The following is an 11369-nucleotide window of genomic DNA, read 5'->3' on the forward strand; positions in this document are numbered from 1 at the left end:
ATATTTATTGCACAAATATTGTTTTACCGTAGTAAAATGCCCTGCAAATATGGCATTCCCATAGTACTATGTCTAAGGAACCATGCCACTGCCACTTTTGTTTGTTTGTTTGTTAAAGAAATGCTGATAAACAGACTGTAGTGAACTGCTCTGAAAAAAAATGATGTAATAATGTTAGTATTTGCTGACTTTGTTCTTGTTTATTTTATAAACTGCTGCATTGCCATCCGAAATCCATATCAGGTAAATGAGTTTGTGTCTCTAGGGTCCACAGTAAAATATATATACATTTGGAAGTTGGAAAAAAAACTGTCATGCTCTACTTGTAATTGCATATTGACAAAAGTTCCATTCGGATGCAGCAAGTTTAATTGCTACACAAACTTTGATTAGTCTCAGTTAAGATAATGCTGTAGGTCAGGAAGTACTGTAATGTGTATGGATTATAAAATGAAACAAATAGTAAAAGCAGTACAAATTGCAAATGTACATTATATTTCCTTAAGGTGTGTTATATCATAATATTAAAAAAAAAAAAAAAAAAAACTTGCTGAGCTCTGGCAATTTAGACGTGGCGCCGGGCAAAGATATTTTCACCTTGCGTCAGTGCGTCCACTCACCTGATGTTCCGGTTACGTCAGTGATGCTCGGCGGAGCCTCTGATTGGTTACTTTGGTTCGCTTTAGCTGCAGCTAGCCAGTTTTCCTAGAGCAAACAACACTGTTTACAACAAACTAAAACGTTAAACCCTGATACTAGCATGCATTTAGGAGCTCACTTGAAGTAATTTTGTAACATAAATTAGATTTCTGTTTGAATTTATTTATTATTTTATCTCCGAGCCCAATGAGATTTGATTTGAATACTTACTATCGCTTGCCCTCAGGAGAGAGTGGAGCGGCTAGTCACTAACACAGACACTTTCTCTCAACCAAGAAGGGTGACACAACTCAACTTCACCACATACACACTCTCTTTCGTGTCGTCTGCGATTATCATCTGTCAGGTCAGTGATCTGCCCATATGTTCGGATCGTTGAAGAGTGTTTGGATTATATTATCTTAAACAAAAAGTGTCTGTCCGGTTTATTGCTGTGTAAACTGATGGTTTATTGGCTATGTGGCTAGCTCTTGTTAGCTCATTGATTTCACTCCAACATGTTACTTACTAATCAGAATTATCATTTTAGCTACAATACCTTTTTAAACATCCCAAAAACTATAGGTGGTCACGATCAGATGTGTGATTTTATTTGCAGTGTTGATTTAAAGCTCAAACATAAGCAGAAATTGGCTGTTAGCACTAGCCAGCTACTGGTGGTGTTGTATTATGGGTTTAAGTTGTATAATTATCAGCTTTCAGGCTAATGAACCTGTCAAGCAGCGATGATATGTACGGAGAGAGATCTGTGCACATGCACAGCTTACTGCAGGGTTATAAATAGATCAGCATTGATTTCAGTGGTAAATCTAAAGTCTACTTCCTGTAACATGTTCACAGTTTGCAAAACAACATGGCTTTCCTGTGGTACATGTCATGAAAACATGATAGTACCACAGTAGGTAAAAATAAACAAAAAAGGCAATTACACTGATAACCTGTCAAAAAAATTTGTTATACCATGCTAAATTTCCAAATTGCCATTGTGTTAACATGATACATGTCCAAAAGCATGGTACTACTATTGTATCATGGAAGTGTACCATGTTTTGTGTTGGAAAATATGGAAAACCATGATACATGTACACAAAAACATGGTTTTACCATGGTACATGTCTAATAAACATGGTTTTACCATGTTACATGTCTAATATACATAATTTTTAACATGTTACATGTTCACAAAACCATGGGTTTATCATGGCACATGTTTAAAGAAATGGCATTGCAATGTTACATGTACTGTGGCAATACTTTTTGACATGTCCAAAAAACATTTTTTTTTTTTTTAAATGATGCTGCAGGTTCAAAAACATGGATTTACCATGATATATGTTCAAAAATATGGGTTTATCATGTTACATGTCCAACAAAACATGGTTTTACAATGTTACATGTCCACAAAACATGGTTTAACCATGTTACACAGCCAATAAACTTTGTTTTTCCATGTTACATGCCTAAAAACATGGTTTTACCATGATACATGTCCAAAAGCCTGGTATTACTATTGTATCATGGAAATGTACCATGTTTTCTGGACTTGCACATGTTGGAAAATATAGTCTTACCATGATGTTGATAAAACATGGTTTTACCATATTACATGTCCACAAAACATTGTTTTACTGTTACATGTCCACAAAACATGGTTTTACCATTTTACATGTACACAAAAACATGGTTTTACCATGGTACATGTCCAATAAACATGGTTTTATCATATAACATGTCTAATAAACATGGTTTTACCATGTTACATGTCTAATATACATAGTTTTTAACATGTTACATGTTCACAAAACCATGGGTTTATCATGGCACATGTTTAAAGAAATGGCATTGCAATGTTACATGTACTATGGCAATACTTTTTGACATGTCCAAAAAACATGGTTTTAAAAAATTGGTTCACCATGATGCTGCAGGTTCAAAAACATGGATTTACCATGATATATGTTCAAAAATATGGGTTTATCATGTTACATGTCCAACAAAACATGGTTTTACAATGTTACATGTCCACAAAACATGGTTTAACCATGTTACACAGCCAATAAACTTTGTTTTTCCATGTTACATGCCTAAAACATGGTTTTACCATGATACATGTTCAAAAACATAGTCCTACCATGATACATGTCCAAAAGTATGGTATTACTATTGTATCATTGAAATGTACCATGTTTTCTGGACTTGCACATGTTGGAAAATATAGTCTTACCAGGATGTTGATAAAACATGGTTTTACCATATTACATGTCCACAAAGCATGGTTTAACCATGTTACACAGCTAATAAAATTAGTCTTTCCATGTTACATGCCTAAAAAACATGGTTTTACCATGTTAGATGTCCACAAAAATATGGTTTTACCATGATACATGTTCAAAAAATTGATTTAGCATTTATACATTTAAAAAATGGATTTACCATGATACATGTTCAAAAACATGGGTTTACTATGTTACATGTCCCAATAAACATGGTTTTTCCATGTTACATGTTCAGTATACATTGTTTACCTTGTTACATCTTCACAAAATGTAAATGTAAAATGCAGCAAGTTCAAAAAACATGGGTTTACCATGTTACATGTCCACAAAAAATGGTTTTACCATATTACATGGCAAATAAATGTGTTTTTGCCATGTTACATAAACAAAAAATATGGGTTTATCATGTTGCATGTCCAGAAAACATGGTTTTACCATATTATACATAAAAAAAACATGGTTATTTGTTCAAAGAATTTATTTACCATGATACATGTTCAAAAACATGGGTTAACCATGTTACATTTCTTAAAAAAACATGTATTATAAATGTGGTTTTGCCATGTTACATGTCCAAAAAGCATGTTCTGACCATGATACATTCCCAGAAAAACATGGCTTTACCATGTTACATGGCCCACAAAAACATAGATTTACCATAATATATATTTTAAAAAAAACCCATTGTACTGCAGTGTTACATGTGAGAAAATATGGTATTACCATACATGTCCAAAAACATGGGTTTACCACAATATATGTTAAAAAAAAATATGGGTTTACCATGATACATGTACAAACCTCCTGGTATTAACAATGTTATGTGTCAAAAAACATATATGTTCAAAAAAGCATAGTTTTACCATGGTACATGACCAAAAAGCTATTAAATAAAGTCCCAATCAGAGACCATAACTGAAGAAAAACTCTCTGATTGTGTGTTACACAGGTTGTGTGTGTGTGTGTGTGTGTCGAGGTCATGTGGAGGAAAGCCGTGCTGGTGGCGGTGTTGGCGTTGGGGATGGGGTATCTGTACCACACTGACCCGGAGCTGCCAGCCCGCGTGCTGAACTACGTCAGCGAATCCCTGCCGCAGATGGAGCCGAACGGTGGCTCAAATCCCCGCCCCCCAATGCTGGAGGAGGCCATCGCACGAGCCTGGCAGACCCTCATCACGGCTCCGGCCCGACGCTGGGCAAGAGTGGCAGTGGGGTGAGTTACTCTGACTGTGATCAGACAGAGCACACATTGTTCATTTGATCAGTGTCTTTGTTCTTTTGTCTGTTCATGATTTCTTGAATCGTTCATTTTTTTCCATTCATTCTTTAGCTCTTCTATTGTTTGTGTCCTTTCATTTTATATACATATATATATTTATAGGTTCCCACATGCAGCAGGTCTGAACACATGCAGGTTTGTTTGAGCCCTTCCCATCATGCCTTTGTTTCCTCCGTCAGGGTGAATGCCTGTGTAGATGTGGTGGTGTCCGGGGTGGGGTTGCTGCAGGCGCTCGCTCTCGAACCCGGATCCGGAAGAGACCATGAGGTGCTACACAGTAAAGAGGACCTGAAAGAGGCTTTCATCCACTACATGGGGAAGGGTGCCGCCGCAGAGCGCTTCTTCTCAGATAAGGAGGTGTTTCAAAGGATCGCACGGGCGGCTGCAGAATACCCCGGTGCTCAGGTGCGAGATAAAGTGTTTTATGACAGTGGGAGTGGGTTTTGTGGTCTGTACCATATTGTTTTCCCTCAAGCCATGAATAGAAAGTGATTGGATAGAGATTAGATGGTCTTTGAGCACACTAAAACCTGTATAACAGGTTTGACTGCACTGATTCAGGCCTTAGTGTGGTGAAAGTGTGCAACCTTTAATCTGTCTCTCCATTCAGATATCCACACCTCACTGATTCTGCATATATCCTATAATATCTGGTTTAATTTTGGCGTCTGCTGTAAATGGATCTGGCCCTTGAGATCTGACGGTTTAATTTGAATGCACAAAAGAGGGTCCTGAGGGGAATTGAGTTTCTGTGTCAAATTTAATTGGGCATAATCAACAGTAATTAAAAGGCGCAATGGCTGGACCATGAGTTTTAAAACAGGCTATTTTTATGACAAATTGTATGCATTATATGAAAATGTTATGCAATAATTTAACTATATATATTTTTTAATATCCTGAGCCACATTACAGAATTATTTGCTCCAAAACACACTTGTAATTAATCTTGTGCATCTTAATTGAAATAAAAAATTGAAATTTTTTTCTTGTTTTTTGCAGCTTTATGTGGGTGGAAACGCTGCTCTTATTGGCCAGAAACTGGCATCTAACCCAGAACTTGTGGTAAGTATCCGTTGTACTACTAACCAAGCTTCAACCTGGGCATCACTAGATGCTTAAAGGAAACATTTCACCCCTAATGAAAATGAAAGTGGGCTGAAAATGTACTCACCATCAGGCCATCCAAGATATGGTTTGTTTCTTCATCAGATTTGGAGAAAGGTAGCATTACATCACTTGCTCACCAATGCATGTGAATGGGTGCCGTCAGAATGAGAGTCCAAACGACTTATAAAAACATCACAATAATCCACTAGTAATTCACACCACTCCAGTCCTCAGTTAACATCTTGTGAAGCCAAAAGCTGTGTTTGTAAGAAACAAATCCATCATTAAGCCGTTTTTAACTTCAAACAGTTGCTTCCTGCTAAAATAGCAGTCCATAATCCATAATAATGCATTCCTCCAGTGAAAAAGTCATGTTGTCTGAATCAGGAGAGAAACACGCACATATCAAGCACCATTTACAAGCAAAAACAGTGCAAAACAGCTCTAAACAAATACACTTTACACTTTAAGGAGATAGACTTTCTCACTTGAGTATGCGTTATTATGAATTATGGACTCATTTTGGCCAGAAGTGATGTTTTGAAGTTTAAAACATTCTAATGATGGATTTGTTTCTTACAAACACACAGCTTTTGGCTTCTCAAGACGTTAACTGATTGACTGGAGTGGTGTGGATTACATGTGATGCTTTTATCAGCTGTATGGACACTCATTCTGACGGCACCCATTCACATCCATTGGTGAGTAAGTGATGTAATGCATGTCCATGCATACATTTCTCCAAATCTGATGAAAAAACAAACTCATCTACATTTTGGATGACCTTGAGGGTAAAAAGAGAGCAGAAGCAGCACATTATTACCTGAGTTTAGTTTTCTAAAGCATGCTGTGTTCTCTCAGGTCCTCTTGTGTGGTCCGGTGGGGCCGAAGCTTCACGATATGCTGGATGAACAGATCGTAGTCCCGCCCGAATCTCTACAGGAGACAGATGAGTTCCATCTCATCCTGGAGTACAAGTCAGGTGAGACTCGCTCAAAACCACATTCACATATCATTTGATTTCTGTATGACACACAACCAGTCTTAAGTAGCACAGGTATATTTGTAGCAATAGCCAAAAATAAATCATATGGGTCAAAATGATCAATTTTTCTTTTTTACCAAAAATCATTAGGATATTAAGTAAAGATCATGTTCCATAAAGATATTTTCTACCATAAATGTATCAAAACTTAATTTCTGATGAATAATATGCTTTGCTAAGAACTTCATTTGGACAACTTTTTTTTCTCAATATTTAGATTTTTTCGCACTCTCAGATTCCAGATTTTCAAACATCTCAGGCAAATATTGTCCTGTCCTAACGAACCATACATCAAAAGCCTATTTATTCAGCTTTCAGATGATGAATAAATCTCAGTTTTAAAAAATTGACCCTTATGACTGGTTTTGTGGTCCAGGGTCACACATTTGAAACTGAATATTGAACAATCGTTCAACATAAGACCAGAAAATGTATTAAGGCACATTGGTACCATTGGGTTTTAGTGCGTCTGTTATAGTGTTTCCTCTCTGACGCCCCCTACAGGTGAACAATGGGGTTCCTCACGAGCTCCTCAGGCTAACCGCTTCATCATGTCCCATGATGTGTCCAATGGTGAAATGAGCACGCTGGAGACATTCGTGGCCAGTCTGGAGGAATTCCAGCCGGATCTGGTGGTTCTGTCCGGACTGCATATGATGGAAGGAATGGGTCGGGATCTATGGGAGGAACGACTGAAAGAGGTCTGAGACCAGAATCACACATTGTCCATCCAATTGAAAATAACAGTAATGCTCTGTTGGACACTGCTGCTTCATATTACATATTTGTTCTCAAGCTCTGTTCTGACTTCCTGCAGGCTGTGGTTGCAATCTCAGACGTGAGGAACGAGGTGCCCATCCACCTTGAGCTGGCCAGTATGACGGACAGAGACTACATGAACAGGATTCTGCAGGAGGTAAATGTGTAGGTTTAATAAATGTGTTTAGTAGATATGCAGTTTTTTAACTTCATTAAATTACATTTCTTTATTCAATGAAACGTTTTCATCTTCAGCATTCAGGTTTCCCTGTCTTCTGTTAGCAGGTCTTGCCCATCGTGAACTCCATCGGTCTGAATGAACAGGAGCTTCTGTTTCTGGCTCAGTCAGGAGGTGGACCTCACGCTGACCTCCCTTCCTGGGACGGCATACCCGACGTGGGACGCGTCAGCGACATCCTGCTCTGGGTCCTGGAGCAGCACGGCCGGGCTGACCCAGAATCTGAAGCTGATCTGACCCGGATCCATTTCCACACGCTGGCTTACCACATCCTGGCTACGGTGGATGGGCACTGGGGGAACCAGGTGGCAGCGGTGGCCGCGGGCGCCCGTGTGGCAAGCAGTCAAGCCTGCGGCCTGCAAACGGTCGATATTACAAAGGTGATCCTCAAGGCGCCACTGAACTTCTACAGCTCCTTCTCAGAACCGAGGGAGAACCTAACGGTGGACCTGAACCGACCGGTCACCGTGTGGCGTAGAGGGAACGTTTCGTTCCATCTCACTCCAGTCCTGGTGTGCAAACAGCCACTTAGGACTGTGGGATTGGGCGATGCCATTTCAGCCGAAGGACTTCTGTTTTCAGAGGTCACGCCTCGGCCTGAGCTCTAAGAGACGCCTGTCGTCCATCCTTTTGAAGATACGTCCTTGTCGTTAGATCCTAAAGCTGGAGAAACAGACTCACAGGGCATCAAATGACAGGATGTTTTTCAAAGCAAAACCAGTTCGAGATGCAGGGCACTGTCCTTTTGTTGTTGCTACTTCTGTCTGAAAGATGGCACTGAACGTGACGACGTGAGCCAGCCTCCGCCTTTTTTTTTTTTTTTTTTTTTTTTTTTTTTTAAACTGTTAATTTAACCAAAAATGAGTGTTCGGTCATCATTCGCTGACCTTTAAACTGAAACAACCTTCTTTATTTCATAAGAAATAGTCCAGAAGTCAAATTCAGATAGTTTTAGGTAAGCAAATGATGACAGAATTTTTATTTTTGGATGAACTACTAACTTTTTTTAACTATGATAAAAGGAGATCATACTCTGGTTAACAGGTGCAGAAGAGCCACAGCTGCTATTGGGATGAATGAAAGCGAACGAAAGAATGATTTTAGAGTCTTAAACATCTCAAATCTCCATTGTATTCCCAAACACTCCTTTATTTGGTTTAAGAATGTTAATTAGTAGCAGAACCAGAAGGCCGTTGATGTACTTCAGGTTAATCAGGTTTATCTAGTGATGTTGTGTTTTTTTTTTTTTTTTTTTTTTTTTTTTTTTTTTTTTTTTAAAAACCTGAGTAACCTAAAGTTCTTATGGAAGCCCATTTCTGCCACTAAATAAAAAATAAAAGGTCATTGCGACTTTTGTTCTCACAATTCAGATTTTTTCCTCAGAATTATGGGATATAAGCTCGTAGTTACAAAAAATAAAGTCAGAATTGCAGGATATAAATTCACAATTTTTAGGAAAAGTCAGAATTGTAAGATACAAGTTTATATCCCGCATTTCTGACTTTATTACTCTTAATTACGAGTTTATATCCCACAGCTCCGACTTTGTTTTCGCAATTATGATTTTATATTTTGCATTTCCGACTTTATTTCTCACAATTCTGAGTTTATATCCCACAATTCCCACTTCATTTCTTGCAATTACAAGTTTATATCCCACAACTCCGACTTTATTTTTCGCGATTATTTTATATTTTGCATTTCCGACTTTATTTTTCACAATTATGAGTTTATATCCCACAATTCTGACTTTATTTTTCTTAATTACGAGTTTATATTTCAAAAATCTGACTTTCTTGCAATTCTGAGTTTATATCCCGCAATTCCGACTTTATTTCTTGCGTTTATGAGTTTACGTTCAGCAATTCTGATTTTATTTTTCACGATTACGAGCTTATATCTCACAATTCCGACTTTATGTCTCGCAATCACAAGTTTATATTTTGCGTTTACGACTTTATTTCTCACAATTACGAGTTTATATCTCAAAATTCTGAATTTATTTTTCACGATTACGAGCTTATATCTCGCAATTCTGACTGTATTTCTCGCAATTATGAGTTTTTGTATCCAGAAATTCTGACTTTATTTCTAGAAATTACGAGTTTATATCCCACAATTCCGACTTTATTTCTCGCAATTACGAGGCTATATATTCGGCAATTCTGGATTTATTTCTCGCAATTATAAGTTTATATTCGCAATTCTGACTTTATTACTTGCAATTGCAAGTTTATATTTCACAATTCTGAGAAAAAAGTCAATTGTCAGTTTGTATCGCATAAGTGAGATGTAAACTCACGATTGTGAGAAAAAAAAATCAGTTTCTTTTTTTTAAATGTTTCATTCATTGGCGATCTGGCTTCCATAAGTTCTCTTATTGTAAGGAAATCAAGCAGAAGTAATTAAAGCAATGATCCCAGGGTTAATCTAAAAGTCTAAATAATTCCTAAATAGTAGTTTGTAGTTAATAGTTTAGATCACCAGCTTACCTGCCGGTATTGTCATTGCCATTATTCAGTGCACATATTATTAAGTACCATTTTCTATTCATGTCTTAATCTTAATGTTCTTAAGGGTGGGAATCTAGTTGTAGGTTTTTGTACATTGGAGCCAGCCTCATTTGTATATAATAAGAAGAGAAATCATAAATATTTTCCATTCTTTCCGGTTTGATCAGCAGGTTATTTGTGTGTGTGAATCATGTACTGTAGGTGGCGTTAATGACGACTGTTGTGATTTATGATGCTTCCTGTTTTTAAAGGTTACACAATGAATCTGTATATACAAAAGATGTCATTTATTCTTATTAGTCATGAAGTTCATGTTTTCAGCCATGGTTTTCCATCCAAACACTTTTGACGTATGATTTTCAATGTTTTATTTGGGACGCACTAATTAATCTCTATGTGAAATGTCGTTGGTCTTAAACCAGCCTTAAAGTTTGACAAGCCCATCTGAGGCTTTTTAACGAATGCATAATTTTAGAAACGTTAAGCAGTGTTTATGAAGAGTTTACACACAAATGTAAAGATTTTCAAATCAGTAGCTGGGAGAATTGCCTCGGATCACGAACCTCATGGATTCCATCTTGTTTTGTACTGTATTTCTCTGACACTCCATGTTGATGCTGTTAGTTTCTTAAACCAACCAAAGATTTGACTTTTAACATCAAAACCTTGCATTTTGGAAAAAAAAAAAAAAAGTTTCCATCACTGTGTTTAGATTTGTTTTTCTGTGTTAGCATGATTTGAAATTGGCAATATCATAACTACAGTCATGTACTGGTTACTAATGGAGTAAATGAAACTTCATCAGCATTACAGCAATACTTGAAGAAGGTTTTGTTGTTCAAACGCAGCAGATGTTGAGTCTTGGTGTGAGAAACTAACAGAAAATTCACATTCATGCAACTTTTAGACTATATCAAATGTTTTAGGGTTCTAGTTTGCACACGTGATTATGCAACAAAGTCTTTAAGAGTTACTGGGCAAAACGTCCTTCAATCATAAATGTTAAGACTAAAAATATTAGCTCTGTTAACTTGAGTATGGAATATTTTTATATAAATAAAACACTTCTGTTCCAGGTATTAAGTGACTCTTTTTTTGTATTACACAGCCCTGCATTAAAAAAAAGAAGAGAATCCCAATATCATCTAATTAGATGTTAAATTAAAAAACAATAATATTAATATTTAAAATATTTTAAAAAATCCGTCCATTCAGTATTTTTTTTTTTACACAACAAAAGTTAAGATTTTTCAAATTATATATATTTAATGCACTTATTAAAAGGAATCAAGTTTTAAGTTTTAATGACCAAAAATCCTAATATTACCTGTTACGTTAAATATATATAAATACTTTCCATTAAGTATTTTTTTTTGCAAAATAAAACTTTATGCACTTGTTAAAACTCATTAAAAGTTTTGAGTTTTAATGCAAAAAATCATAATGTTACCTAATTTACCTAACATTACAAAAAAAAAAATATATATATA

The 11369-nt window shown here is 36.5% G+C and overlaps 1 protein-coding gene across 3 annotated transcripts; it reads left to right on the forward strand.

The window, feature by feature from the left end:
- The first annotated feature begins 908 nt into the window (after window positions 1–908).
- On the forward strand, window positions 909–8647 carry adpgk (ADP-dependent glucokinase). Of its 3 annotated transcripts, none has more exons than XM_051100303.1 (8): window positions 909–1006; window positions 3886–4148; window positions 4394–4619; window positions 5217–5279; window positions 6186–6306; window positions 6874–7070; window positions 7187–7285; window positions 7411–8647. In XM_051100303.1, exons 2-8 carry the CDS (start codon window positions 3916–3918, stop codon window positions 7972–7974), a joined length of 1503 nt encoding a protein of 500 aa, XP_050956260.1. In that variant the 5' UTR covers window positions 909–1006; window positions 3886–3915; the 3' UTR covers window positions 7975–8647. The 3 variants fall into 3 exon arrangements, with proteins under 3 accessions (XP_050956260.1, XP_050956261.1, XP_050956262.1); XM_051100304.1 differs by having other exon boundaries at window positions 7414–8647; XM_051100305.1 differs by lacking the exons at window positions 909–1006; window positions 3886–4148; window positions 4394–4619 and adding an exon at window positions 5915–6025 and having other exon boundaries at window positions 5229–5279.
- The last annotated feature ends 2722 nt before the right edge of the window (window positions 8648–11369 follow it).

The sequence above is a fragment of the Labeo rohita genome, chromosome 25 (genome assembly GCF_022985175.1).
Source record: "Labeo rohita strain BAU-BD-2019 chromosome 25, IGBB_LRoh.1.0, whole genome shotgun sequence".
Taxonomy (NCBI): domain Eukaryota; kingdom Metazoa; phylum Chordata; class Actinopteri; order Cypriniformes; family Cyprinidae; genus Labeo; species Labeo rohita.

What these genes read in the sequence shown, in the direction of transcription:
- adpgk (XM_051100303.1), top strand. Translation starts at nt 3,916, where the DNA reads ATGTGGAGGAAAGCCGTGCTGGTGGCGGTGTTGGCGTTGGGGATGGGG. An exon ending in CATCCTGGAGTACAAGTCAG is followed by an intron (nt 6,307 to 6,873) that starts GTGAGACTCGCT and finishes CGCCCCCTACAG; the next exon opens with GTGAACAATGGGGTTCCTCA. An exon ending in TGAACAGGATTCTGCAGGAG is followed by an intron (nt 7,286 to 7,410) that starts GTAAATGTGTAG and finishes GTCTTCTGTTAG; the next exon opens with CAGGTCTTGCCCATCGTGAA.